This window comes from Anabrus simplex, chromosome 4 (assembly GCF_040414725.1).
Source record: "Anabrus simplex isolate iqAnaSimp1 chromosome 4, ASM4041472v1, whole genome shotgun sequence".
NCBI lineage: Eukaryota > Metazoa > Arthropoda > Insecta > Orthoptera > Tettigoniidae > Anabrus > Anabrus simplex.
Genome location: NC_090268.1, coordinates 222,050,283 through 222,074,864, shown reverse-complemented (window position 1 = coordinate 222,074,864; position 24,582 = coordinate 222,050,283). Strand labels below are relative to the sequence as shown.

The following is a 24,582-nucleotide window of genomic DNA, read 5'->3' as shown; positions in this document are numbered from 1 at the left end:
CTATTTAGTAGTGTTTTATTCTGCACAATTGCTATTAAGCAGGTTCATCAACAGCTGATGATAACCTACTCACAGGTAGAAACCGGTACTGTCTTTTAATGTAAATATTCTAGACATTTTGTAAAATAAAGTATTGATTAGGTGGAAAACTCATCCTTCATCCTTGTGTGCTCAAATTATCAATACAGACATGAAGCTGTTAGATTATAGCATGTAGATGTCCGCTAAAATGCCGGAGATTGGGTCTCGCATAGCTAAGCCTTCTTGTTTATATATTTTGTTGTTGAAAGTAAAGTAATTGTTATGTAAAACAAAACTTATTAACTTTATAAATTCATCTATTTCAATTTTGCTTAATGTACTATGCGTGGAGAGGTTGTTTTTTTTATTATAGTGATAGTTTCGTTGATGGGTTTATTTGAGTACATATTGGTGATGTCAAAGGAACATAAAACATGATTTGGTTGTAAATTGAATTTGTTTAAGGTTTTGCAAAGTTTGATAGAATTTTTGATGGGATTTACATTGTGAAATTAAAAATGTTTTTTTTAAGAACTTGTGGAGGAACTGAGAAGTTTTATAAGTGGGGCAGTTTCTGCTATTGATTATTGGTTTGATGGGGGTATCTTTTTTGTAGTAGTAATAATAATAATAATAATAATAATAATAATAATAATAATAATAATTTCGTGTGGCTATTACTAGCCGATTGCAGCCCTTGTAAGGCAGACCCTCCGATGAGGGTGGGCGGCATCTGCCATGTATAGGTAACTGCGTGTTAGTGTGGTGGAGGATAGTGTTATGTGTGGTGTGTGAGTTGCAGGGATGTTGGGGACATCACAAACACCCAGCCCCCGGGTCATTGGAATTAACCAATTAAGGTTAAAATCCCCGACCCGGCCGGGAATCGAACCCGGGACCCTCTGAACCGAAGGCCAGTACGCTGACCATTCAGCCGAGTCGGACATCTTTTTTGTATATTGTAGGTAATGATCTTGCTGTAGGTAATTTCAGATTCATAGTGATCATTTTCTGATAGTCTTGTTTGTTTAGTAGGAATATTGAATTTTGTAAGGAGTGTTTTTAGATTGTGTTGTGTTTTTACTACGGGATTTTTATTGATTAATGTGTAGGTGTTATTGGAGGAAAAACTCTTCTGTTTTCTTGATGTAATCTTGTTTACTCATTAAAACTGTTGTATTGCCCTTATCAGCCTTTGTTACTATGACATTGTTGTTATTAGTTTTAAGCTTTAGGTTTTGTTTTGAAAAGTTAGAATTGTTGGTAGTTATTGTATCATTGACGAGTGTAGGTATTTTCTTTTTTATTTCGTATTTATCATTATTTTGTTTCTCTAAGGGAGTCTGTCTTTTAATATTATGTTCATTCTTGGCGATGGTGGAGATTACATCTTCGACCTTTTGTGGATTAGGCCAGTTATATTTTATGCCTTTATTAAAGAGATCCATTTCACTATTTAGAAAACTGGGCCCTGACCAAAACTTTAGATTAAGTTTATTTTGGCTGAAAATGCTAACGACAGTTAAGGGAAATATGTCCCAACTTATAACACCAGTTGTAATGATTGTATCCTAAATATAAGGATTGATAAGTGTTGGAGAGGTGGTTTATCTTATTGTTTTCAATTACAATTTTTATAAGGTTAATAGAAGCCAAAATAGGTGGGGATAGACTTTAAAAGGCAATGAAGTAAGTGGGCAAAAAAATATATAATATGTGTTGTGCAGCATTATATATAGTAAGGGGTTGAATTTGGAAAAGAATAATAGAGTGGAAAGTGTGATGGAGAGTGAAAAGAGGAAAGGAGAGAAGAGGGAAATAAGGGAGGAGGAGTAGATTTAAGGTGGGGCAGGTGGGTGAGTTATTGGTGGTAAACGACGTGGGTAGGAACTATGCAAGGCATGAAAAATCGAATTTGAGTTTAAAGATTTAATATTTTTAAAAATTAGGATTTTGTAAGTAGGATTAAAATACTGGTCAAGGTGAATGAAACAATTTTCAGTTGTTACGTATGTGATCTTCAGTCAGCATGCGTGGCACCCATCTTGTGCACACCTTCCGGTATTTCAACTTTAGGAAACCTCAGGAACGAAAGTGCAGAGATCATTCAGGGCGAACCGCTGATCTTCACGCATGATTTGCTCAACCTTCACGACTGTCTCGGCGGAAATTGGCGGTCTCTTGCTCCTTTGTTCGTCGTGAATTTCAGTCTGACCGGCTGCAAACTCTCTACACCACTTACGAACATTTTTGACATCCATGCACGATTCACAATACACTTCCGTCAGTTGGCGATGGATTACAATCGGTTCAGTACCATTGCGTTCAAAAACCGAATAACTGCGTGCACTTCGCGGTAAAATCCAACGGAAGCTCCATTCTCAACAGGTGCCAAGTCAAGACTGAGTGCCTCAGCGCGGCATGCGCATGTTTATATGTGAGCACGGGAAACACTCTTAACAATATTGTGACCAACAGCCACACGAACAGAGTTCTGTATTTATATAAAAATAGGGGCCTTATTTTTGGGATTACCCTCGTATTTGCATGTCTTGTTCTATTTTGGTGATGTTATGTTTAGAATCATATATATGTTGTCCTACTGAGAGAATCTGTTGTATTTTAAAGCGTTTACATGTTCAGAATATCTGATGGTAAAGTTACGTCCGGTTTGTCCAACATTTGAAGAACTGCAGTTATTGGATTTGAATCTGTAAACTCCGGATTTTGAAAAAACATTGGATTTGTTTACCAAGTTAGAGTTGTGTAAGATATCTACATTTCTGTTATTGGTTCTAAAAGCTATTTTTACACTGTGCTTTTTGAAAACGTTGGTAACTTTATAAGTCTTTATTGAAGGTAAGAGTGGAAAATGCAGAGGCATTGATTTCTCTTTTGTCAAAGTGGTCTTGGGACGGTGCTTGAATTTGTTGATTGTGCGGTTTATAAAAGAGTTGTTAAAACTGTTAAATTTAGCGATAGTACGGATGGTGTTCAATTCATTATTTAAGTCTTTCTTAGACGTTGGAGTATTAAAGGCACGAAAGCCTGGGCTGTTGTAAGTAGCACATTTGTATGCCTGTGGATGCGATGAGTCTTGTCAAATGGTGGTTGCTGTTTGAGTTGGTTTTCTAAAAATTTTGTAGAATAAAGAAGAAGGATGTCTGGTAATGGTTAAATCTAAAAAAATAATAGTTTTGTTACTTTCAGATTCGAGGGTAAATTCAATATGAGGGCCAGTGTTGTTAAGAAGATGTGTAGAAGCTGTGTTAGTGATTTCTTCATTCATAATAACTAAAGTGTCATCGACATATCTGGCCCAGAAGAGGATATTATTAAAATTATTATTATTATCATCAATTGTTGTGTATTCCAAGAAATCAAGATAGATCTCAGCTAAGATGCCTGAGGCTGGTGAGCCCATAGTTAAACCATCCTGCTGATATATAGTATTATCAAAGGTGAAAAAGTTATTATTGACGACCAATTTTAAAATAGTAATAAAGTTTTGAATTTCTAGTTTACTCAGATGACTGAATTTAAGTTATTTTCAATGATGGGGAATAATTTGGATGTTTGTATACTTGGGTACATATTTACGATGTCAAATGAACGGAGAGGAAGATTTGGTTGGATGTGAAAGTCCTTCAGTTTTTCAATTTTGAAATGTTTCTGATAGATTTGTTGGATAAAAATCGGTAATTTTCTAATACCTTTTTTTGGATGAATTAGGATCTTTTGTATAATGGACTGGGTCTGTAATTGATTATTGGGCGAATCAGAATGTTGGCTTTATGAATTTTGGGGAGTGCTTTAGCAGTGGACAGACCTGGGTTCATGTTTAAAAGTTTTGTTTTTTCTTGATCTGTGAAGAGAAAAGAGGTGTTTTTTAAAGTTTATTTAAGTAGACGTTGGATTTTTTGGGTGGTGTCTTTTTTAACTATTGAAAAAGGATTATTGTTAAAGAAATCTTTAGTTTTAGCGACATAGATTTATCCATTAAGACAGTGGCATTGCCTTTATCAGATTTGGTGGTGATAAGGACACTATCATTAATTTTCTTTATAAGATCAAGGATGCGTTTGTGGTCAGTGATTTAATTTTTTTATTATATTGGGGGGAGTTGTTTTTGTTATTAGGAATGAAAATTTTTTTTTTTACGTCATACCTTATTTCGTCTTGTTGTTATGATGGCTATCTCGGATTCAATAACTAAATTGCTGACTATGTTGATAGTGTTTAGGTTTGGCCAATTGTGTTTGAGGCCTTTATATATGAAGTACGTCCAGAAAGTAAGTTCCGTTTGGTAATATAACTAAATTGTGTACAGATACAGAAAAATTATTTATTGCACAAAATTCTACAACTCTTAAACTACTTTCCCACATAACTGCCGAACTTTTGCAGGCATTTGTCATAGCGGGGCACCAGTTTTTGTATACCTTCTTCATAGAAGTTTGCCGCCTGTGTCTTCAACCAGTTGGAAACATTTTCTTTCAGCTCTTCATCACTGTTGAAGTGTTGACCGCCAAGGAAAGACTTGAGATGTAAGAACAGACGAAAGTCGCTAGGAGCGAGGTCAGGGCTGTACGGAGGATGGTCAAACACGTCCCAGTCAAATCCCTGTAAGAGGTTTTTCGTCACATTTGCAGTGTGTGGTCGTGAGTTGTCGTGAAGGAAAACAACACCTTTTGACAGCAATCCTCGGCGCTTATTCTGTATTGCGTGGCGCAATTTTCTAAGTGTCTCGCAATAAACATCTGCTGTCATTGTTTGACCACGCGGTAAGAAATCAATGAGTAAGATGCCTTTGCAGTCCCAGAACACTGTGCACATCATTTTTCGAGGTGTCAAGATTTGTTTCGGCTTAACCGTTGCTGGGGATGAAGTGTGCCTCCATTCCATTGATTGCTGCTTACTTTCAGGGGTGTCGTAAGAAACCCAAGTTTCATCTCCTGTGACTATCTGTGTCAGAAATTCTTTGCCGCCTTCATTATAACGGGTCAAAAACTGAAGTGCACTACCCATCCATTTTGTTTTGTGTTGCTCAGTAAGAATCTTTGGTACCCAACGTGAGCGAAGTTTATGAAATTTCAGTTTTTCAGTAACAATTTCATGAATTAGTGATCGTGAGATTGGGGGAAATTCCATAGCGAGAGCACTAATTGTAAACTTGCAGTTTTCCCGGATCTTGTCATCAATCGCGTGAACCAGTTCTTCTGTAACCAAAGATGGACGCCCACTTCGTTCTTCATCGTGCACGTCACTACGTCCTTCATTGAACTGTCGGACCCACCTTCTCACCATTGAATCACTCATCGCATTTTCCGTAAACTTCGCAAATTTGCCGATAAATTTCAATTGGTTTCACTTTCCTAGCATTCAGAAAACGAATCACAGATCTGATTTCACAAGCGGCGAGATTTTCAATCAACACCAACATTGTAAACAAGCACAGCAAAGCGTACGTGGCTGACAGCGATCTCAAAATGGCACACGCTTCTTCTCCTTGATACAGAGCGTCTACCGTGCATGTGCGGAACTGCGATCGCAGCACTGCAGCGGAGATAAATTGAAACGGAACTTACTTTCTGGACGTGCCTCATAGAATCAGATTTTCATCATCATTCAAGACTGTTTTAGATAAATTAACAACAGGGGGATGGAATTGTTCAGTTGTTGTGTCAGGTATTTTATTCTTTATGACAAGATTTTTATGTATAGAGGAATTGTTTTTTAGGTTGTTAAGCTTTTTCTCTATAATTTTTTTTTTTTTTTTTGATAATTTGTAAAATAATCTATAGTGCTACATTCACATGTGTTATACTGCTCCACACGAACTTATGTCTGGTAATGATCACAAGATTGTTCCTTGAGCTATTTATTCTTCTCTTCAAGATTATAAAAACTTTTAAAACACAGTGCTACAGTCACATTTGTTATACTGCTCCATGCAAACTTACGTCTAGTGAAAAAACTATATCTTCTACATTACTGGTTATTTATTTGTGCATATTTTATTCTGTTAAGTGATCGGCTGATGATGACCCGGAATTTGAGCTTGAAACCTGTACCGTTTATGATTGACTAGTGATGTATCCTTACATTACTAAGTTTACATGTATTGAAATGGTGGAACCATTACATAATATTATTAATTTTAATTTTGATCTCAGTTCAATGCAGACCATAATGAAATTCTTATTTTTCAATTAAATAGTGAGCAATAATACAGAGTGAGCAGAATAAAGGGAAACTGCTCCATCCTGTGCATGGGAATTCCTGAATGAATGAGTCAGCTGGTGATGAAATACAGTTCCAGATGTACTCTAAGGCACATGTACCGGGCCAGTTTTCAGTCTTTGTTGAACGTTTGCAAACATGGCACGTATTATGTTGGTGATATTCGTACTCTGTGTGAATTCAGTGAAATGGCTCAGGTGGCTCAAGTCGGGTTTCAGTATTCTGTTCCCCAAAGAGTATTCATTTACGATTCAAATGTCCATACAGAAAGTGCGAGGGCTGTAAGGAGATTATTTCAAGAGAAATTTCCTGATGTTCAAGTTCCAGGCCGGACTTTGATTCATAGCTTAGTAAATACATTATGTAAGACGGGAAGTCTTCTTGATAAGAAATATAAGAAACCCCGTACAGTACTCGCACAAGAAACTGTAAGGTAACATAAGTAACGCTCTGGAAAGGTCTCCTACAAAATCACTTCGACGACTTGCTCAGGAAATGGAAATTTCCTATGGTACTATTCGAACGGGTACAAATTTACTGAAGTTAAAGTCATATAAAATTACTGCAGTGTAAGAACTTAAACTGCGTGACCCTGCTTTACAGATGCTATTTAGTGAATAGGTTTTGAATGTGATACATCATCATCATCCTAAACTATCTCCAGTTTCCCGGGTGTGGTATATGAGCCTCCTCCATCTCATCCTGTCCTTGTACCATTCCTCCTCCACCAACTTGTCCCAGTTATGACCTCTCAGCAGTACATCGTTCTTAACTAAATCTATCCATTTCCTTCGTGGCCTTACCACGTGTCGTCTTCCTTCTACTTTTCTGTCAAATTCCTTCCTTGCAGTTCTGTTAACTGGCATCCTCTTCATGTGATCAGACCACTTCAGTCTTGATATCTGAATCTTATTGAGAAGAGAATCATCTATTCCTACTCTCTACTTTTCTCATTCCTAATCTTGTCTTTCCTAGTTTTCTGGATCATAGTGCGTAGGAATTTCATTTCAGCTGCCTAGAGTTTGGAGTTATCTCCATTAGTCAGTGTTGTGATTTCGAGACTTTATGTAAGAACTGGTGTATAATAGGACTTGTACAATGTCATACATGACGGAGAAATTTACCCTAATTTAACGTTCTTTTCGGACGAATCGTGGTTTCACCTAAGTGGGTATATTATTATTAACTTTATTTTCCACATTGGACCACTTGAGTCTTCCATGTACACTTTTTCTTTGAAGGTTGTACTGTTTTATTCGTCTTATCTGCTCAGTACTTCTTTATTTTTTTGTTATAAGTTGACCAAGTTATGCTTTTTTCATTTTGTTGGTTCTATTTATCCATGATGGTTCATGTTTGTGAATTACTCTAATATCCCATGTTGCTAAGATAATGGAAAGGATACTGGAAAGTAGAATAAGGTTGAGGGTTGAGAAGCAGATACAGGAAAATCAGTTTGGTTTCAGAAGTGGAAGGTCAACAATAGAGCCCATTTTCATTATGAGACAACTAATGGAAAAGCATTGGGAGTACGGGAATGATATGGTGATGACATTCATTGATATTGAAAAGGCATATGACAGTGTCCCTAGGACGAAAGTTTGGGACATTCTGGTGCAAAAAGGAATTGGACAGGGATTAATAAAAATGATCATGGCATTGTATAAGGAATGTTGTAGTTGCGTGCAAACACAAGTTGGCAGGACAAGTTGGTTCAAAATAACTAGTGGGCTGAGACAGGGAAGTGTTCTATCACCAATCCTGTTTACAATAGTAATGGACGACATCATGAGAATGGCAAAAGCAGCATATGGAGGAAGAGAAATGAACATGATGTTATTTGCAGATGATATTGTGATTTGGGGAGAAGACGACAGGAAGGTTCAAGAACAGTTGAATGTGGTGAATGGGAAGATTGAAGAATGTGGATTGAAAATAAGTGTAGAAAAGAGTAAAACTCTTGCTATGACTAGAGGGGAGAAAGAAGGGAAAGGTCAGATTAGACTTGCAGACTAGTCCCTGGAAGTAGTGGAAACGTTTAAATACCTGGGGAGTGAATTAATGGAGAATGCTCGACTGGATGCTGAGATTAGTAAAAGGATTCAAGCTGGAAGTTGTTTCTATCATAGTGTAAGAAATATGTTATGGGACAAAGATGTGCCAATGGAAGTAAAGGATACTATGTACAAGATGTATTACGTACCCATAACAACTTACGGAGCAGAAACTTGGACAATGACAAAGAAGGATGAGAGTCGAATACAGGCAGCCGAAATGAAATTCTTGAGGAGTATGATACAGAAGAGTAGAAGAGACAAAATAAGGAATGAGAAAATCCGGGAAGAAATTGGAGTGGAAAAAATGAATGATAGAATAGAGAAGAGCCGACTAAGATGGTTTGGGCACATAAAGCAAATGAGCGACAAAAGAATGCCAAAAAAGGTGATGGAAATGCAAATTCAAGGAAGGAGAGGCCGTGGACGACCACGATTGAGATGGAAGGATACCATCCAACGCAGCATTATAGAAAGAAACCTGGACTGGGACACAGTGTTGGAAGAGGAGTGGTGGAAAGACCGAAGAAAGTGGAGAGGAACCATATTTGCCCCTACCCGGCTACAGCTGGATAAAGGGAAATGATGATGATGATGATGATGGTTCATGTTTGTGGGTTACTGTAGTCACGTCCTAGTTCGTGAACCATGGGCAACGGCTGAGTGGCCTAGTAAGTGGTCCTGAGAGTCGGGATACCAGTTGCTATGGAATGGGAGTGGGCATCTGGGACATATTCTGAGTCATGGCCTTCCTTGTGCTCAGACGGCTAGGACTATACAATTCACCGGTGGTCCATAACCCGTTAGAGGAGAGATCCTCACTTGGACTATGTGCAAGTAGGGTAGCATCCTGCTTCATGAATTTCCCGAGCTCAGAACATTTTAAGCAAGCCTCGGACCTATGGGAGTAACGGAGTCCCACTCCCATCTGACATGTGAGGGACTCCTTGGAAACAACTTGGCGAACGAAATGGAATTCGATGGGGAGCTATCAATATTAATGGGGCTTATGGAAGAAAGAAAGTAGAACTGGCTGAGTCAGCAAAGAGGATGCATCTGGATGTGCTAGGAAGGGGAGATAACGAGGAAGAGATAGGAGATTATAAAGCGTACTTGACGGGTGTTAGAAAGGGAAGGGCAGAGTCTGGGGTAGGGCTCCTTATCAGGAATACCATTGCACGCAACATAGTTTCTGTTAGGCATGTAAATGAGCAAATGATGTGGGTAGATTTGTCAGTTGGAAGAATTAGGACTAAAATTGTGTCCGTGTATTCACCATGTGAGGGTGCAGATGAGAATGAAGTTGACAAGTTTTATGAAGCATTGAGTGACATCGTGGTCAGGGTCAACAGCAAGGATAGAATAGTGCTAATGGGCGATTTCAATGTGAGAGTTGGGAATAGAACTGACGGATACGAAAGGGTGATTGGTAAATGTGGGGAAGATATGGAAGCTAATGGGAATGGGAAGCGTTTGCTGGACTTCTGTGCTAGTATGGGTTTAGCTGTTACGAATACATTCTTCATGCATAAGGCTATTCACCGCTATTTTTGTATTGAAAAGGTGGACCCTTTTAAGTTTTCCTATCTTCTATTCACCACTACACATGGGAGGCTAGGGGGTACCAGATCCATAATAGACTATATCTTAACAGACTTCGAATTCAGGAAGCCTCTGAAACTGCATGCTTGGCGTGGCGGCCCGACATCGACAGCAAGGTCCCAGATTCTCAAAGTTGCCTGTCCCATTTCATGATTATTACGTAAGTGGGAACATCATCAGTTGGTAACAGTCCGTACTCACGCCGAAATCTACGTTGTACTAGTGTAACGGATTTTATCTCCGCGAGCGAAAGCAAACAGAACACCTTCTGCTGTGGAGTCCACATGGTTACTGGCGCGCTTCTCTTGGACAATGCAGTTACGCGCATGCGCATGTGGTACCACCGCCACTGTAAGCGAACACAGAAAACCTTTTGAGTTTCCCTGGTTGTAGAAACAAACCACCAATAAATATCTCCATCATTTCTCAAGTTATTAAATTTTATATTATTATACCTTTAACCTGGACACCTTGTATTTTAAATATATTTCAATATTGGTAATTTATTGGTACAAAAGTTTGAAACTGTGAAGTTCAAAATTACTTACAGTTGCAATTCTTTGCTCCAGGACTTCAGGCATGTCAGTACGTTGACATGTTCAGAACCAAGAGCCACCCTTCTCTTAGTAACAATATTTCCAGCATCACTGAACACGCTCTCATAACAAATTGAAGTAGCTGGAATGCAAACAAGTTTTGCGCTATGCGTGCGAGATTGGAACTTGGACTGAATGTATTTTCCACCATTGCAGGGGGTCTGCAAAGTGATCTTCAGTTCGACCAACGATTTGTAAGCTGCACTCTCCATCTCAAGTGGTGTTTAACTTGAAACCGAAATAGCATGACCACAATCCTATCTGTCTTTGTTGGTTTCAAAATTCAGTTTCCTCTTCATGCTGCACTATTTTACTGCAACTTGTACTCCGTCCACGTCCCTCTCCAAAATTCTTTTCCTTGTGAATTCCCGGTCCTTTTTTTCAATACATCTAAGATATTTAAATCTAGGATCAAGAGCAGTAGCTTCCTGGTATGTCTTCAAATTACACCAATTATTTATCCTAGCCATTAAATCTTCTACAAGAGTCCTTTTAAATCTAGCTATGTACCCAGGATCTACATCGGAGCAACGTAAAAATAATTTAAAGTGTGTTGCCGCAGAGAGTACAACACTACCTGTCACATACTTGTTACCACCCAGAAGGTATGATATTTCTAAGCATGGCTTAAGACACACAATCATTTTTTCTATCATCTCCCTTTCAATTGTTGTTAGAGGTTTGATATTAGAAGAGTGGCTAATAGGAGGTCTATAATAACCCATTTAGCTTTCGTAAGGCTCTCGAGCATAAACTGTGTGCTATTCCATCGAGTAACTATGTCCTGTTTTAATTTACAAGCATCACAGCCTTGTTCTTTAAGTTTTTTATCAATCTGATTTTCTAGATAAGGGCTGTGCTTAAAATGTCCCATTATTTTCCTACACTTTGAAAGTAATGTTCTGATAATGTTGAATTACGATATTCCCAATTTGAATCAATCCAGTGAACTGTAACCCCCAGGTAGCTACGGTTAGTTATGGAGGACCAAAAATCGCCCATGAGACTAACAAATTCTGCATGTTTCAGTTCATCCAATAATTTTGATCTTTCTACGTCATACAACTTGTCATTTTTTTTTTTTTTTTTTTTGTTTTTTTTTTGTTACTGTGTCTCTAAAGGAAAGATGGTAAGCGTGAGAATTGAGAGCTTCCTGTAAAATCTCTTCTAGACCATAATGAGAGACTATGTTGATTGGCCTACTATCCTGCACAATCCACTTCACTAGTTTATTCGTAATTTCAGTCCTCTTATTAGTGGGCACAGGCTTCACTATAAGGTGCCCCGACATTGACTGAGAAGATGAACTAGTAGTGACATTGATAGACGCAGATATATATGTGTGTGTAGAATAGATGTAACAAAGAAAAATAGTCTCTGAAACTAGTTTATTTATATCAAGCACTGTCTTAAAAATCCATGCTTATGTAAATATAAATGTGATTGCACTCTAGGTGAGCTTACTTCAGTATTTCAGACAAAAGTCAGAAAGATGTTTTTCAGTGCAGTATTACATTGATCTGCCAACACTACCTGCAGAGCGCCTCAATCAGATAATGCAATCCTGACAGTCAGCTGTGTTCTCTTTAAAATGGAACATGAAGTGCTAATAGGTGACAGACTTATGAAAAAGTTCCCAATAGATATTAGAGCCCTGCAGCAGTAATTTATTCTAAAAGGAACATTCTCTTGTTTTAACATTTTTCCATTGGGTGATGGTGTGCTGTAATGTGTTCCAGTTTGGTGGATGATTTGGACATGTCGTGCTTCACATATAAAGGATATGGAAAGGAGTTTCCAAAGGCTCAAAAACTAAGTCCAGACAGTTTCATACAGATGGCAATGCAACTGGCATTCTACAGGTAATGCACTACTGTACTTATTAACTCTGTTTACATTTTCAAACTTCGTTACATTATTATTGACAATGATATCTTCAGTATTTTATTCATCTTATTTTTGTGTGTCCATTTCTTTTCTTCTTAACTCACATTGTGACCAAAGATCTGTCGAGATGGTCCATCATTGAGTGTTGATTTCACCCTCCTGAAGAAGCTGGGAACCAGAAATGAACTTGTCAGGTGCTGAAAAGAAAGACATGCTGCAGAACTTGGATTGATGGTGGGAGGGGAGGGGAGTGTGCCAAATTGATGGGAGATTGCCCTTCTGTTTTTCCTTTCTTTTTCCACACATCTATTTTTTGTTTCTGTTATTTCTTTATAATAATTGCCAATTCAGTGCCTGTTGTATGGATTTTAAAAGTAACAGATTACCATTGTAGTTTCCTCCATTTCCATATTATTGTTTTACACCTTCAGAAAATTAGGGTTATCGGGATATGTCATACAGTTTTATTCATTTAAATGTATTACTTCTACATGATCTTTCATAGAGGAGGAATTGTGATCTGTATTATTCTTTACTGTATCCACAACCTCTAACATAGTGTCGGGAAAGTTCAAGGCTCAATAATTTACTTCTGCCGATCTTCTAGATCTCAGCAGTACAGCATAGTCTTTTTTAATTAGGAATCAGGCAAACCTGTTTCAGAATTTCATATAATTTGTGCTAGCTCTATTTTTGTTTTGGTTATGCATATAACATGATTTCCTTTTTAAAATTGTTACCTTTTGCGTTACGACTGCTGGTAAGTTGTACCAATGTATATCTGATTTTCAACTGCATGGAATGTCTGAATTTAATCTTAGAAAGAATTAACAAGATGTAGTGTAAATTTACATTATTGTATTGGCGTGTTATTTATCTCCTATGAGTGTGACTTAAGAGGAATACACTGAATGTTGTTTTGTTTTTTACCATGTAGGCTAAAAAACATGTTACCACCAGTAGTATTGTTCCAGGTTTGAAACCTTGATTTATTCTGTTTAGGTTATCTGTAAGATTATATCTGTATTTCTGTAGAATTTGTTGGTATATCAGTGTTATTTTGGAGTTCTTCTGTATCATATCAGCAGTCTACAACAGCTATATTCAGTTCATAGCCAGTATATAATCCCGACATTTTCTTTGTGTGATATCAAAAAAAGTAGGTACCTGTTATTTTGTAATTTATTTCCTTAGAAATATCTGTTCATAAAAAGACTTCTTCAGGACTTATTTTTGGCTTTGCAACCATAAAACCATTAATATATTAATAGAATAACCACTGATGGCCAGAAAAAGTAATCCTGGTACCCTGTAGTACTATCCTGCACATTGAAATATAAAATTAACAAGTCAAATCTTACCTCGTATTACTTGTGCGAGAAATTGAAGTATTCTTTGTCTGTGCTTAGGATCAAACCGTATGCCGTATTACCTTTATAGTAAAATATCACAAAATGAATGAGATTTTCCAATGTTGCCACCTGCACAAACACTTTCTGGCTGTTATCACTTCCAAAATTCAACACAGACAGATTTCATTACCATCTGGGGAATAATAAATACTCCTGTACATTTAGAGCAGGGTTTCCCAAACCGCTTGTCTCTGAGGCCCCCTGAGCATATCGTATGCATTTTGAAGGACCCCTTAGCCACAGAACATAATACTCCATTCAGTAAACAAAAAAGAAATTTGTAATGGTACCTAGTATGAGTTTATTTGTGTAATTTAAGACTAATATTTATTGTATTTGAAAGTTAAACTTCATTTACTATGTAGACCTACATAAAGATACTTTATACATGAACAGAAATTATAAAGCAATGTGACAGTTGGCTAGTAATTACAACAATCTGCATCTGGAAACTTACGTGAAACAATTGACTTTTTGCAGTTGTTGGATCAATGGGATGGATGGTGCTGTTTTCCAACTGCATTTTAAAAGCGTAGTCACTCAAACCGAAGATCAGAGATAAGGATTTTTGCAGATGATGTTATTCTGTATAGAGTAATAAATACGTATTTACTCGTGTATTAGACTTCCCCCCCCCCCCCCCCCGGCTTTTTGAGACGAAGAAAATGAAAAACTAAATCTTGCATACAAGACCCCACAACGTAATTCGTCAGAGAAGAACGATTCCATTTTGAAGCGGGTACAAGTCTTATTGCAGCTCTGATGACATCGCACAAATTTGTTAATAGTTGTGTCCATACGACCTATGCAATGAAAACATGCGTCAAAGTCATGCGGTACATCTGTGTTTCGTAGTTAAGAAATGTTCGCCTCCGTAGCATAGACCTACTGCAACTCTGATGTTGCACAAATAGGTGAATAGCTTTGTGTCCAACCCGCGCATTGCAAGCGTCCATCAGTCATGCTATATGTCTGTGTTTTATAATTAATAATGTCTGCCAGTGTAATGGTTAGCACAATTAGCTGCCGTTCTCGGGAGTCCGAGTTCAATTCCCGGTACCGTACTGACAGAGATTTACGAATGGCAGGAAGGTTAATATGATGATTAAAACGGTACATGTAACTCCTCTCCACTGGGGATGTGTGTAAAAAGAGCTGCACCACCTCGGGATGAGGAGACAAGTTTACTTTAATTGAGAAATATTCACGGTTGTTGCTATTTACTGTATATAGCAGGCGAGATCATTAAGAAAGTGATCGTTTAATATCTCGCAACTCAGGCCAATATAGGTATTTTTTGAAAAGAAGCAAGTTTAAAGCTATCCAATTATAACTATTGTTTTACTTGCCAACGTACCTAACAAATAATAATAATAATAATAATAATAATTTTATGTCCGTACGTACTTTAAATGATTTTCAGAGTTGCCAAACAAAACATACTAGGGTATGCGTTAATTTAAAAAATGGAGATGACGAATGTACGAAATTAAACATTGTGATATTAAAACGCATTATCGCCACACCTGTAGATATCCATAAAGGCAGCAAACTTTCCTGTTATTTATTTTTATTCTCTCCGTCGTGGAACTTTTGGCACTATCCGGGCGATAGCATACTTAACCTAAACAATGCAGTCTCTCTTATCTCATGTACAGCTGTTTTCGTAAATCTTGATGTGATAAATGTGGAGAACAAGTATGAAATATACTGTACTTAAAAATAAGGGTCTGGCTTTCAACAGCCGCAGTTATCAAAAGACTGCTTCCAGTCACTATGTATTACATTCGGAAGTACAGCTCGTATCAAATGGTAGTTCCATGGCTAAATGGTTAGCGTGTTGGCCTTTGGTCACAGAGGTCCTGGGTTCGATTCGCGGCAGGGTCGGGTATTTTAACCATCATTGGTTAATTTCTCTGGCATGGGGGCTGGGTGTATGTTTCGTCTTCATCATCATTTCACACCCATCACAACGCGCAGGTCGCCTACGAGCATCAGATAGAAAGACCTGCACCTGGCGAGTTGAACATGTCATCGGACACTCCCGACACTAAAAGCCATACGCCATTTCATTTCATCAGCTGGTGGTTTGGCACGCCTTCTACAGCACGGCTTTATTCAGAAGGAGTGGCTTCTACCAGACATACACCAACTGGGAATATCAGGGACCATCTCCAGAAACCATTTGGGAATAGATTCACACTGTTTAGACTCTATAGTCGGGAATTAAACTATTTTTAAAAGGTTCAAAAAGATGGGACCTCGTATGCTCTCGATTGCAGTGCATCGCTGACGAGATGGCAGTGAAGATAAAGTCACAATGACGACATGTAACAGGGAAGTTTGCAGCGCAAGACGATAATTCAAATGAAAGCAGTGATCAGGTTTACTGTGTGGTAGGCCTACTGCTCAACTTACAGAGACAAATGTCTGACCATTAAGTTCTTTTGTATCAATTATTGCATAATATGATACGATACCCTTATCCCTTTCCTCTATAGGGTCGAGTATGAAGTGAGGCAAATCTTCGTAGCAAGTTTTTACGACCAAATGCCCTTCCTGACATCATCCTCATCAGAGGAATTAATGAGATGTAACGAATGACGTGATACAAGTACTGGTAACAAAACGGACTATATATGCTTTATATGTAAGCCTAAAAGTCGTGTTCACCATTTGTCTTTTTACATTTAGAATTACTGCCTTCCGACGAAAATAGCTAATATAACTTAAATAAATTCATAAGTTTGATAAAGAATAGTGTAGAATGTTTACATGTATAATTTATGGCTCTTTATAGCCTAGAAGTCATGTGTTCGCTGCACAAAATTTGAGGTTATCGCATATTGGACCCCACTTTACTTTTTTTTGGTTGTAAAAGTGTGGGGGGGAAAAAAGAGTATAATACACGAGTAAATACAGTAAGTCACAAGATTATGAGCAACTGCAAAATGACCTTGATAATGTTGTGAGATGGACAGTAGGCGATGGTATGGTGATAAATGGGGTTAAAAATGAGGTTGAGAGTGCCGCAGATAGGAAAAGTCCTCTCAGATTTAAGTACTGCATTGATGGGGTGAAAGTTCCTTTTGGGGATCATTGTAAGTATCTAGGTGTTAATATAAGGAAAGATCTTCATTGGGGGTAATTACATAAATGGGATTGTAAATAAAGGGTACAGATCTCTGCACATAGTTATGAGGGTGTTTAGGGGTTGTAGTAAGGATGTAAAGGAGACGGCATATAAGTCTCTGGTAAGACCCCAGCTAGAATTTGGTTCCAGTGTATGGGACCCTTACCAGGATTACCTGATTCAAGAACTCGAAAAAATCCAAAGAAAAGCAGCTCGATTTGTTCTGGATGATTTCCGACAAAAGAGTAGCATTATAAAAATGTTGCAAAGTTTGGGCTGGGAAGATTTGGGAGAAAGGAGATGAGTTACTCGACAAAGTGGTATGTAATTAAAATTAAAAGTACAATAGTTCCACCTTTTCAATACAAATTCAAGTAAGAAAGTGGGTTACTTTACAGAAGAAACATTTATTAGGTACTAGTTTTGACCCATTATCAGCCAAAAGCACGAGTTGCACAATGTATCAAATAGTTCATAGAAATAGTAAAAAAGTTGCAAAAACATAGTGGATTTGACACTATAAAGATGAAGAAGAAATAGTCACAATTCTGGTAAAAGTTTCATGTAATGCATAAATTAATGCACTTAGCTGTCGTTGAGGGAAGAACTCAAGATGATCAATTTGGATGTCGAAGAATCTTGAGACTTGTAATTCTTTCGTTATGAAGTTCTGACACCTTGTGCTGCGATGTGTTGGATGTATTACATCACTTATGGGTACCGAAGAATCTTTAGAGTTGTGTAACACTCGTTATGAAGTTCTAACAGCTGTATGTCATCAAAGGTAGTAGTGGTTTTAAGAAAACGATTTATGCACTTATATATTGTTAAATATTTACTAAAATAACACGCTGCAAAATTATTCATAGGAGACAGCCATTTTCTCGTTCATAGGTCCAGAACTACTATGGGACAAAATTAGCTCACTTCTTAGATCTGAAATAGGATAAGTCAGTAGAATAAACAAGAGGGAATTCAAGATGGCGGTGAACATGGGTAAATTGTATCGCTCTGCCGAAAATCTAGTGGAATTAATATATAATATCGTGAATTTGTAATAATTGTATTATGAGGTATCCTTTGGTATAGAATTTGTTTAAAAAGAAAAAACTAAATTTAGAAATGAGGTAAGAATAACATTTATAATATTGGAATATTTCAAAAACATTTTCATTTACAAAAACAATACTGCTGTTTCGGATCTTAAGAAGAAAGTTTACAGTTTTAATCAAGGAAAAATCACAGAAATATGTAGTGATTGAAAGGATTTTGACATATATGCATAATTTATTACATCTCAAGGATTTATAACCAGACACTTTCCAAAATTATCATCATGCTTAGTAAGTATATATCCACAAAAAATAAGAAAGAAGAAAATTTATGGGTTCTTATGATATTTATAGAAATGAAGTGGTCACCGTGTAGGAGCGGACTAGTTAATACCTGGCAGTAGGTCATAAAATGCATTTCGGAGTGGCGACCCCATCTTAATGTTGGTAAATATGGTTCAAACTCGGAAAATGGTAGGATGTCTTCAGCAGGTTAAGTGCAGTTCTCCAGATGCTAGGGGAGCTGGGAGAAATGAACGACCAGCATCACATTGTATCCGAAGAGGGACATACAGTAGAGAAATAGAGACAAATATAATGTAGAAGGGATAGAGATACAACAAAAGTCATAGGACTAAAGTTGTAGATCACTTCAAATTGAACAAGGATTGTGTCATCCGTTTTGTGATGCGATTTACAGCGTAGCCACTAAATACCTCGAAAGGAAGCACTGCACTGTCATTAAAATAGCCTCCATATTTTGATACTTTTTGGGGGGTAAAAAAATGAAAAATTAAAACATCTTGTAATTTTTCAGTCAGTTACAGGCTAAAAGTATTTTTTCCAGATAGTAGGTAATATCTGTAGGCCCCCACCCCAAAGGGGGCCATCTTGTACTTTAATAAAAATATCAGAAGAGTCACTATTCATCTCAGCTACCCCAAAAATTATGGATTCGACACTATTTTCGATTTTTTTAATGTATCATTCACCCCTTGCTTTCCACCCCAAAGGGGGCTGAAGTTGGACTTAAAAAAATTCGGGAGTGTAAATTTCAATTTTCTAGCTCGTCTGGCAGATTGTGCCGCCATCTTGATTAGGGGAGGGGGTTAAAAATTAAGACTTTCAGGAAACTTTTAAACCCATGAAACTTATAGGTTATCGTTATGGATAAATATATCCGACTGCGTTCTTATGCTGAGCTCCACATTTGAAACTTCCAGCGTGGCCCCCTCAGGATATTTTGAGCATTTTTGACTTTTCTAGGCATCCTGAAGTCATCGGTTTCTCTGGTACTATGTTTTAAGTTTCTAAGATGCCTAGAAGTGCTTCATCAATTCATGTCTATTTTCATTTTTGTACGTTAATTTATATACATGTAATATACATACAGTACAGTATATATAGATCACTTCAAATCGACTTCCATTTATCAATATACTGTAGATTATATTTCACCCCCTTCCTTAGGGGTTCTAGGGGCATCTTGCCCCCCCACTGTATTTTTTTCAGATAGTAGGTAATATTTGTACGCCCCCCACCTCAAAGAGGGCCGAACTTGTACTTTAAAAAAGATCAGGAGAGTCGCTATTCATCCCAGCGACCCCGAAAAATATGGATTCAAAACTATTTTTGATTATTTTTATGTATTACTCCCCCCTTGCTCCCCACCCCGCAGGGGCTGAACTTGGACTGTAAAAAAATTCAGGAGTGTTGCTATTCATCTCAGCAACCCCGAAATCTATGGATTTGACACTGTTTTTGATTATTTTTATATATCACACCCCTCTGGCCCCCTATTCCAAAGGGGGCTGAGCTTGGACTTTTAAAAAATCTGGAGTGTCACTATTCATCTCAGCGACCCTGAAAACAATTTATTCGACACTATTAATACCAATATAGTTGGTCCGTTATTGGACATTATAAATTTTCCAGCTCATTCATTCCTGGTTGCCAGCGTTTCGCCCCAGTGTGCTAATTTGGACTCATCAGTTGGTAAATAGCACACCCACCAAGTTGCTGCACCTCCCTTGGCTAACTGACCCCAAGCTGCCTCCGTACCCCGCTTATATACACTTTGCGGGGTCGCGTGTATGGTAGACAGTACGGGCGTTAGCCGCGGGAGGCCAGCGAGGAGAACTCGAAGGCATCTCCTCCGTGCTTTAAAAAAAAAAAAGTATTTCGTTAGGGCCATCTATGGACCACGGTGCTTGTGTTTTAGCTGTTTCTTGATGTCATCGTCGTTGTTTGCCACAACTGGTGTTCTTAGCGGTTGGTTTGGCAGTTGTTTTCTTGTTGGTACCTCGAGCTTTTCTGATGGCCCAGTAGTCCTTCATTTTCCAGCTAAATTCAATCTTACGTTCCTCAGACCATTTCATGGTCTCGTCTTTTAGTCTGGGTAACTTCTGTTAGGGATATTACAAAGGATTTAGTTTTAAGAGTTGTATGATAGTTACTCCGATCAGCTATGTCACTTTGATTTATATGAAGTTCCGAAAGGTCCTTCTCCACTTGCTTCATCCACACGAATCCAATGGCTTTGCCCTTGTTAGCAGCCTTGAAGATCCTATGGGATAACCTATTTGAGTCCATTCTGGATAGGTGTCCGTAAAAAGCCAGTCGCCTTCTTCTGATGGCATCTATGAGATTTTCTTGGTGTTTGTATAGCTCACGATTTGGTTGATACTATCGGTTTCCATCTGGTAAAATTCTTGGTCCCACTATCCGTCTCAGGAACTTTCTTTCTTGTACCTCGAGGGCTCTTGGTGGGGTCTTCTTAATTAAATATAGACACTCTGCTGCATAGAGGACTGAAGGTCTGATTACTGCATTGTAGTGTTTTAGTTTGACATTCATCGACAGATTTTTTGAAGCATATAGTTTTCTACAGGCATGGTAAGCCTTATCTAGTGTTCTATCCTGTGTTCAAGAGCCATTGTTTTGCTGAGGTCCTCTGAGAACCATTCCCCAAGGTACTTCACACTATTGACTCTCTTGATGTAGATATTATCACTGACTCTCATCATTCCAGGGGCATCTTTGATGTATGTAACAAACTCGGTCTTTCCTATGTTGATCAAAATACCCGTTTTAGCCGCTATTGAGTGCAGTGTTTGGAGCTGAGTAGTAGCCTCCTGTATGTCATTTACCAATAAAGTCAGATCATCTGCAAAGTCTAGGCATGGTATCATTAGGTTGTCGGCTTTAATCCCCATCCGTAATCCAGTGTTCTCTGGAAGGAATCTCATCCACTCTCTAATGATCTTTTGCAGAACGCAATTAAATAATATACATGAGATGCCATCTCCTTGTCTCACCCCTATTTATTATAATATATATATATGCAAAATCTACACTGTGACATAACCATATCCCTCCAACCGGGATAGTATGAAAATACAATATAAAGAATACCCAATAGTTTACAATCAGAGATGCATACAAGTACAGATACTGGAATCATCCAGGATAGAAAATACCTATGAAACATAAACCATTCTCTGCAAATGAAGATACATACAAAACAAAGCAAAAACAAAATACAATCATTCAGCGTCTGACGAACCATCACTGAACTCGAAACACTGACACTCATTGCACTAGTAAGCTGAAGAGCACTGCACTGAGATCAGTTCACCTTGTCTTGAAGGTCTGTGAGTGAACGTGTATAAGGAGATAACATCGTTTGTCTCAGGTTACGTCGTGGCGAGGTACGACGGTCTGACAACGGAGTAAGGATTGTTTTTTCTGCTTATTTTTGTCCTGCCCCACGAGTTCCGCGCCTTTGTCCGCACCAAGTCTTGGTGGGTGTGCTGTTTACCAACTGATGAGCCCAATTTAGCACACTGGGGCGAAACGTTGGCAACCAGGAATGAGTTAGCTAGAAAATTTATAATGTCCAATAATGTAATGGTATTATAAATTTACTCATTCGGAACAAATATTTCAGGTTCCCTATGGGAATCAATATCTTTGTCATTCGACACTATTTTCGATTAATTTTATACATACTCCCCCCCCCATGACACCCCACCCCTAAGAGTGCTAGGGATACCTTACCCTCACAGTGCTCGACTCCAGATAGTAAGTTATAAGCATATCAAGTCTGCTTGATTTTGTTCCAGTGGTTCAGGAGGAGATGTGTCATTTACTTACATACATACAACATTCATTTTTATATACGTAGTACGGTCATTAGGTTTTGAGACGGACCGCATGATGGCACTGTGGTGCACTATAGTGCATAGGTGGCACCGTGGTATGGTACCATGTCAGTTAGTCTCTCATCCTTGCAAGAGACAGTTGAGTGCATGCACTGGAAGCAGACGTACGGTCGTTGTTGTGACAGTGATTTGCGCCAATTGGACCTTGACATGTCACAGTTTGAGCAACGGGCAAACATCAAGTTCTGCCAGAAATTAGGCAAAACCGCTGCCGAAATGTTTGAAATGATGCAGCAGGTTTACGGTGAGGACGCATTGAGTCGCAGTGTTGTGTTTAGGTGGCACTGACGTTTTGTGCAAGGACGGGACAGTTTGGAAGATGATGTGCATACTGGTCGGCTACAAACAGTTTGAACGAAACGCAAGATCCAAGAAGTTGCAACGTTGGAGCATGCTAACCGCTCCCAATTGGTAGATGATCTCGCAGCAGCAATAGGGGCCAGCCATGGTACTTGCCATAAAATTCTGACGGATGACCTCAACATGTCTCGTGTTACCCAGCACAGTGTGCCACGAATCCTGTCGCAAGACCAATGTGAGATTGTATGACAATTTGTGCTGACCTCATCAGTAGTGCTGACGATGATCCAACGTTTCTCAGCCGGATAATAACTGGAGACAAAAGATGGTGTTAACCTTTCAGCAGCTATACCAACGTTGGCAAACGTGCATAACGGCCAACGGCGACTATCTGCAGGGTGGATGTGATTCTATTTAAGTGGTTAACGGCCAACGGCGACTACTTTGAGAGTGGATGTAGGTGTACGCCGTGTAATGCGACATCGTGTGCAACATACAGAGTCGTGTGGGTGCCTGTCCTCCAGGCGTAAATGACTGTATTACGTATATAGATGATTAAACTATATCAATGTGTATGATGTTATTAAATAATAACTACAATGTTCTTCTAAAGATTCTCATTTATCCAGACTGGAATGGTGATCCATATTAACAAACATCTGGATAATCTGAAAATAAACTAATAAATGAATACAAGCTACATCTTCTTCTTCTTATTCTTCTTCTTCTTCTTCTTCTTCTTCTTCTTCTTCTTAGCATTTATCTCACTTAATTGCAGAGTCTGCTGTTGTGCACTTTTGTTTCCACTTGCTGCGGTCTTGCGCTTCTTCGGTCGCCCTTGTGGTCTCCGACCCTCAGGACTTAAGTGTAATGCCCTTTTTGCAACTGAAGAACTGTTTCTGCATAGCACATGACCATAACATCGCAAACGATTCTCTCACATTTTCTCAGGGATTGGGGCCTCACCAAATGCCATCCTCATTTCTGATGTGGTCCAGTTGAGTAAGTCCCATTGGCCAGTGAAGCATCTCCATCTCCATGACATGCAGCTGTTGTTCCTGTCTCCTTGTAACTGGCCAACACTCGGTTCCCTACAGTGCCACTGGTTCAATGATTCTATAGATTTTGGATTTCAGGTACATTGGCCCCTTCCGATCAAAAAGGACTCCTGTGACTTGACGCCACTTCGTCCAGGCAGCGTTGATTCTGCTTCGACATCTGGGAGATGTTTAAATTGATATTTAAATGGAGATGTTTTCAGAATATTAACACCGTCGATGTTAATTGACCCATCACTTTGTACCTCACGCTCTTGATATTCAGTCTTCCCGATGTTAAGTCACAGGCCATATCTGTCCAAGGAGTTTTTCCAATGTTGGACTACTTTACAAAGGAAAAATTTAATGTATCCTCCTATTCAGTGTATTGTTATGTATTGAATAGGAGGATACATTAAATTTTCCTTTGTAAAGTGAAAACCATCAATACAGAATGATTCTAATATCTTGTAATGTTGGACTAGTAGTTACAAATCTTGGCGGGATTCACAGGCGACCATAACATCATCAGCATAGAGTAGAGTCCACGGGTGTGGTGTTAACACTTCTGTTCTGATGGTGTTGAGACAGAGGATGAACAGAAGTGGAGATAGAGCCGATCCCTGATGAACGCCAACTTGAATGTGAAATGGTGCAGGCATTCCAGCAGCAAATCGGACAGAGCTAGTGGCATTCCGACACAGAAGATGGATCCATCAAATATATACTTCTGGTACACCATGCAGCCTGAGTGCATGCCAAATAAGATCACGAGGCACCCTGTCAAAGGCCTTTTCGAGATCCAAGAAAGCGATGTGGAGCGGTTTCTCCTTTTCATTGTGAAGTTCTATCAAAAGACATGTTACATGTATAGCGTTGATCGTTCCCATTCCTTTCACAAAGCCACATTGGTCTGGGGCAATGTGGACTACTGTATATCACGTAGGCGTGCATCTAGGACATGCTCGAATATCTTCATTGTATGACAAAGCAGACGAATTGGTCGATAGTTGGAACAGTCT

The 24,582-nt window shown here is 38.6% G+C and overlaps 1 protein-coding gene across 5 annotated transcripts in view; it reads left to right on the top strand.

The window, feature by feature from the left end:
• LOC136871792 (carnitine O-acetyltransferase) overlaps nucleotides 1–24,582 on the top strand; it is a 219,798-nt gene that overhangs the window by 151,829 nt on the left and 43,387 nt on the right. For all 5 annotated transcript variants that reach the window (XM_067145382.2, XM_067145385.2, XM_067145384.2 and 2 more), the window contains exon 11: nucleotides 12,256–12,378. In XM_067145382.2, the coding sequence (XP_067001483.2) occupies nucleotides 12,256–12,378 (123 nt within the window). The remainder of the gene's footprint in view (nucleotides 1–12,255; nucleotides 12,379–24,582) is intronic.